Genomic DNA, 6000 nt, shown 5'->3' with positions numbered 1-6000 from the left:
TTTCTTCCGGACGTATTATCTGTGCTTTCAATTTCCTCTAATGGCAGTACTTAAATTAGAATATTGACTGTACAGGCATAAAGCCATCTGTAATTACTTTAATTATGTTTTAGAGCAACAAGAGACCTTAAGTGTTCCCACTCAGAAAGTGGTTTAGAAGATCTTACCTACAAATGGTTTGCTGATTTGAAGATACAACAGATAATCAGACAACTAAGCAACCTTTGTTGTGTTGTAAAGTTTATTGCATATTGGCAAAATCTGTGAGTGGTCTAAACTAAACTTCCATTAACACACTTTTAACACAGCAGTAATGTACATTTCATTTGTTTTAATTTACTACATGCCCTGCAATTTGAATACAAACAATAGGAGGTGAAACGTGTAGCAATCTTTTGTCTTATATAAAGAGTCCATATTCAGTAGGGAGCTGCAGGCAGATGTTGACTTGTGCAGCTGGTGACCATGTGTTTTCACATCTGTCTGTTGCTGTCTCTCTATTCACTCCTCAGGCTCTGGGACCTCATAGCCCAGTCTGGAGGCAGAGGGGAAATGAGCCCAGAAGGTTCTGGCCAGTTCATCCATCTTCGCATATCCTGCATGGGAGCGAAGCTGCTCCACCCAGGCAAAGAAATCCGAGGCAGAGCCACTCCAGTTGGGCATGCTGCGCTTCTCCCGGCTATCTCCTAGGACAGGGGAGGCAATTTTTACAGCAGTAGTTTTATGCATAATTTAATACAGCATCACTTTTTTTTATCATATTCAACCTCTTTAGCCCTGGACTGTTTTCAGCTCTACTTTTCCAGTTTCTTTACTGCTTCCCCTAATAAGTTTGTTATAGTAAAAGCATAGCAAAGTGTAATAAAGTATAGTCAAAGCATGGTAAAGCCCAGAGAGGTATGGTGAAGCATATTAAAAAAACATGGCAAACCATGGTAACTACTGTAAATGCATAGTATAACCATGAGAAAAGCATGGGAAAACAGCAAACATACTGATTTAGCACCCCTCACCAATTCTTAAACTTTTAAACATCACACAATATTGTCAAGTGAATGGTAATTGCTACAGTTCTTGTAAGAGGCTGATCCAAACCAGCATCTACAGGACGCTGAAAAGGAATTTTAGTGAGTGGGATACAAAAAGGAATTAATTGATAAAAGCTATGGTGTGCAGTACAATCTGAAACAAGCCAGCCAAGGAAAACTGAACACCAGAAAACTATACCATGAAGAATGGAACAAGCAGTACCAAAGCACACAAGATCTGAAACGCATTAAAGGAACCAGCACTGAGGTTATACTGCAGGGAAAGCGACACACAAGATAAGTCACCACTTCAAGCTGAATTGAGTCCACTGTATCTATCTATTGAGCGAAAGTTTGAACCTTGAGGTAAAAGCCCAACACGACACAAAGATGCTGAAATAAAGAAAGAAGAGTTTTTCATCACCTAACCAAAACAAGAGAATAAGGACGTTTTTAAACATGGAGTGCAAAAAATGTGCCACCTATATTGCATTGCCTGCTCTCAAATGTACAGCTCCGATGCAGCGGAAATCAACTGCACTTCCACTCTAAGAACCGTATATATTTAATTTTCTGTTACCAATTTGATATGCAATACATATTGCTTTTTTGACAGATTTCCTTAGCATAGGTGTGACAACAACTTCAAATCTCAAGACCTACACCAGTCTTTAAACAGCATGCATCTATTTAAGATTGTTAAAGAAAAGAAAACCACCAAAGACTTATACCCCTATGGAAACAAAGTCACCATTTTACCAGATCTACTGTACCTAATTTACCTTTCCCACCTATAATTTATAAAACAACAGTAGTTCAGCAGATACAGGGCATTTTGTAAAAGATAATAACATGCAGTCAGGTGCTGCTCAGCTCTTTGGAATAGTGAGATTTGGTTATATTCCCCCTGGGGTTAGTCTGAAAAGCCATGATTCACTCAGTTCACAAGATACCATAAATGAAATCCATGAGTGCACCCACTAACCACCGTCATGCACAAAGTGACACGCTTCAGCTATGATTCTGTATTTTTTTCCTAATACTGACATGCCCAAACCAAAAGGAAATGACAGAAAGTAGAGATCAGTTATATAAAAAAAAAGTTTGTCAGCTTGCCGTGTGTCAGTTCACTTTGGATGTGCCCTTCAGATGTCGGGGCTTGTTGTTTCAGTTATATGTGACAAGATTATGCCACTCTGTTCAAGGCTTGGTGGTCCAGTGGTTAAAGAAAGGGGCTTGTTACCAGGAGATTCCCAGCTCAGTCACTGACTCACTGTGTGACCCTGTACCCTGTCCTTCGGATGATACGTAGGACCGAGGTATTGCAAGTGACTCTGCAGAAGAAGTTGTAATGCATAGTTCACCCCCAAGTCTCTGTAAGTCATTTTGGATAAAAGATTCTGCCAAATGACTCAATAATAATAATAAAAGATTTAAAGTGAACAGTATGATCTGGTGGCACTTTGTGAATGTCAACAGGACTTTTTTTGGCCCACAGCTGACTTAAAAAATAACATTTCTGCGCAGCTCTTTTCAGGAGCGTTAAGAGTGTGAAATGACCTTGTTCTAACTACTGGGGACAGCTTTAATCCTCAGCTCAAAGTCATGCCATTTTCCCACTGTTCAGATAAAGTTGCCTTGCCAATTTTCAAGTACAAAGCTATGAGAAATGCCTTTGACAAATGAAAGGACATTTTGTTAATAATTAACTAACAACAAAATTATGTTACACAAATTTCATTTTTCAAGCCAGCAGTATGCCAAATAAAAGAAAAATAATAATCTAACAATGCATGCGAGTTAATTAGATATTTAAATACATGCCATTTACCATACCTCCCAAACTATAAATGTATATACTGATACAATTCTCACCTTTGTCATCTTCATTGGTGTCTGCTCCTAAAATTAAAAAAAAGGAAATAGTAAAAAGAAAATGATAGGAATCAAAAATCATGCTAACATATTAATTTAATGGCTGCCCCTAATCTCTTTTAATTCTTTCTTACAAAATGGAATGCCTTTGATCCACCCACACTGTATATAAAGCATACTTTTAAAAGCAACATTTTACATTATACCATTAAGCAGTTTGATGCATCCTACACACTGTGGATGTGTTAGTTTTGCCTTTTATTTTAACATAGATGTGTTGATGATATCTCCAGGTATTTGGACTCCATGGGTCTCTGTCTTGCCATGAATGTTTTTGATAGTACAGGTTTCCTTAACTGCACTACCAACTTTTTAATCACACTGATGTACTGTGATAAGACAAAGCTTTTCACAAAATTGTTCTGAGTAAATGTGAAATGTTGAGGTTGTCATATTGGTCAAACTGCTTCCCTGTGTTAGTCCGGATGGCTTTCTCAATAGTTTATTACACAGTGCTGCATCTATAAACCGAATTTCTAACAACTTATACAAAAGTATGGTATTTCAAAGAGTGGCATAGGAATAGGTAATGCATAATACTTGAATTAATGGGATTATTATAAGTAGAAGCAGTATTACCTAACAGATGAACAGATATAGATTTTCTGCACAACAGTGTACATCCTATGATGATGTCATCAAAAAATAAATGCATATCTCAGCAACAGGCTTTATGATGAACCACAGGTTTAAGTTCTGTTATAGATCCATGTTTACCCATTATGTTTTTTTTTTTGTTTTAATTATAAATAGTAAAGTATGCTGTTGATAAATGAGCTGTCTCTTCTTATAAACAGCCTGTCTGAGCACACAGTTTATATGGACATTCTATTGCTGCAGCAGAGATATAAAGAATAATGCATGGGGTAGTGTGTGATATAAGTATTTAACGCCCACCCGAGCATCCCATCCCGAGGGTGGGTATTACATTCTCATTTATCACACACCTACCCCATGCAGTAGGTTTCATAATCTCTGTCACACAATTATTTTCCAGCCAGAGTTCTAAAGTTCTGTGTTGCTTCTTGTGGAATTCCTTCCAGTCTGACTGGTCAGTTATTGCAGGAAATATCAACTGGAAAAATCGAAAAAATTGCTCACCATTTATAAATCATGATCAGCAAAATATATTAATTTCTACATAGTATCAGAAACAAGCTAAATTGGTAGAAAGGAGGTGTTTATTATGTATCAGAAGTAGATTTGCATGCTTCTTTTATGATTAGTGTAACAGGAAATGGGCAGGAAATTAGAAGGCTATATATTTCATATAAACACCTACATGTACATTTGTGTGTAAAATCAGGTTACCAGAGAGAACAAAAAAAAAATCTATTTATTCAAAATCTATTTTGCGCTCAGAGGATGAAAATGAGCAGTAACACACGTACCTGTGAATGGTCTGGTACAAACATGTGTTTCCCTGACAGTTAAAGAAGTACAAATAAAGAGAACGTTTTAGCTAAATTAGTAATTCTTGTTAATGCACCTTTCAAATGAATATCATCTAAAAACAATTCACAGACTAGGAACACTGATAAACCATTTGATTTTTTATTGTATTGGTTAAGAACTGGGATGTTCCAGATAAATCTACCCTTAGCTAGTATAATTTGATAACATGTCATACATACTTCATCTAAGTAATTTAGTGTAACAAAATACATGGTTTCATAGAACCTGATATCTACTGTAGCTAATGTTACTTCAGGTCAGTTATTCAGCCATAAATGTGACAAAAGTACAGTTCTCCCTACTTCACTATCTCAAACATAAAAAAAGTGACATTTTCTATGCATGTGAATTACTGGCGGGTCTTTAGATAGTGAAGCATAGAACAATTTTCTGTCAACATGAATGAATGAACGAACGAGAGCACTGTAAAAATAAACAACTTTGATATGCTCTTGGCATCATTCTTTCTTCCTAGATCTGTAATATTAACTTTTCTGTGTTGTGTATGTTTCTCTTTTCTGTTCTCTTGGTTTTAATGTGGCCCTGTTTCTTTAGTAAAACAAACAGTCAGCAGTTTGGTAGTTCTTTCCAACCTGTTTAAGAACCTGGATGTAAATGCAGCAATAAAAAACAAAACAAAAAACATAATGAAACTAAAATCTGGGATTCTCCTTTACTTACTGCTGGCTGTGGGCTCCATATGCCTGCTTTTCAAGTGACTGAGTAGCTGGGGAAAAAAGAGAGTGCTAAATCTTCTAGCGGATTAATAGCTGGATTTCCCTTATCTATTTGAATGGAATTACAAGGTCATTTAAGAATATGCTGCTGTATGATTGTATGAACCGTCCCTCAAGGATATCTGGGAGATACAGGTAGAGCCGACAGTAATTGAGCAATCTTTATCTCATTTCTCTGATGTCTTTTTCCCCAGCCAGGATTGTATGTGCTTCAGACCTAATGAGCCCGTAAGTAAATAGTTCACATACCTATTAAAGATAAAAGGCCAAGGATGAAACAGGAGACCAGGAGAAAAGCACAAAGACGATTCATAGCTTCTCAAAGCCTCTGGTATAATCCTGGCTGAAATGGATCTTCTGTTCCTTCACAGAGCCTGGCTGCTTAGACTAAATATATATATTTAAAAAAATAAATAAATAAATGTCAGTTTTAGTACAGAATTCCACTAAAGGATTTATGAAAACATATTCATTTAAAAACAACGGTCCTACTGTACCTGGTTCAGTGTTCTTCCTTGAACGGGAACTCTAGTTAAAAGACCTGAGCGTTAGCATCAAGACCGAGGGTGTTTGCTTTTCACAAGATCACTCTGTATGTCATACCTTGCTGCTTACTTTCTTATTGCATCTCAAGATCTAGCACCGATGTGGCAAAAAAAAAGAGATCCAGACAGTAAATTTGATGTATTCAGATCATGGGCTTGGTGGAAAATGGAAAAGACCAGCGCTACTGCACAGAACCGGAGCTTGTATGGACCACAGACTGGCTTGGAAAGACTGTACCCTTGTTATGACAAGGCTAGACTAATTCACCTTGTATGATTGGATGGAACTTGATTAGACAT

The 6000-nt window shown here is 36.9% G+C and overlaps 1 protein-coding gene across 1 annotated transcript; it reads right to left on the bottom strand.

The window, feature by feature from the left end:
• Positions 1-223: 223 nt before the first annotated feature.
• Positions 224-5862, bottom strand: LOC117406911 (otospiralin-like). The gene is made up of 6 exons (XM_059029082.1): positions 5653-5862; positions 5405-5542; positions 5100-5145; positions 4355-4386; positions 2904-2930; positions 224-686 (listed from the first exon to the last, which is right to left on the bottom strand). The coding sequence occupies exons 2-6, from the start codon at positions 5466-5468 to the stop codon at positions 502-504; spliced, it is 354 nt and encodes a 117-aa protein (XP_058885065.1). The 5' UTR covers positions 5469-5542; positions 5653-5862; the 3' UTR covers positions 224-501.
• Between the last annotated feature and the right edge of the window lie 138 nt (positions 5863-6000).

The sequence above is a fragment of the Acipenser ruthenus genome, chromosome 8, assembly GCF_902713425.1.
Source record: "Acipenser ruthenus chromosome 8, fAciRut3.2 maternal haplotype, whole genome shotgun sequence".
NCBI lineage: Eukaryota > Metazoa > Chordata > Actinopteri > Acipenseriformes > Acipenseridae > Acipenser > Acipenser ruthenus.
Note: the sequence above shows the minus strand (reverse complement) of the source record. Positions and strands in the feature narration are given on the sequence as shown.

Coding starts and splice junctions, on each gene's coding strand:
- LOC117406911 (XM_059029082.1), bottom strand. CDS start 5,468: ATGAATCGTCTTTGTGCTTTTCTCCTGGTCTCCTGTTTCATCCTTGGC. Junction 4,387..5,099: donor TATGGAGCCCACAGCCAGCA/GTAAGTAAAGGA, acceptor TTTAACTGTCAG/GGAAACACATGTTTGTACCA. Junction 687..2,903: donor CACCAATGAAGATGACAAAG/GTGAGAATTGTA, acceptor CCCCTGTCCTAG/GAGATAGCCGGGAGAAGCGC.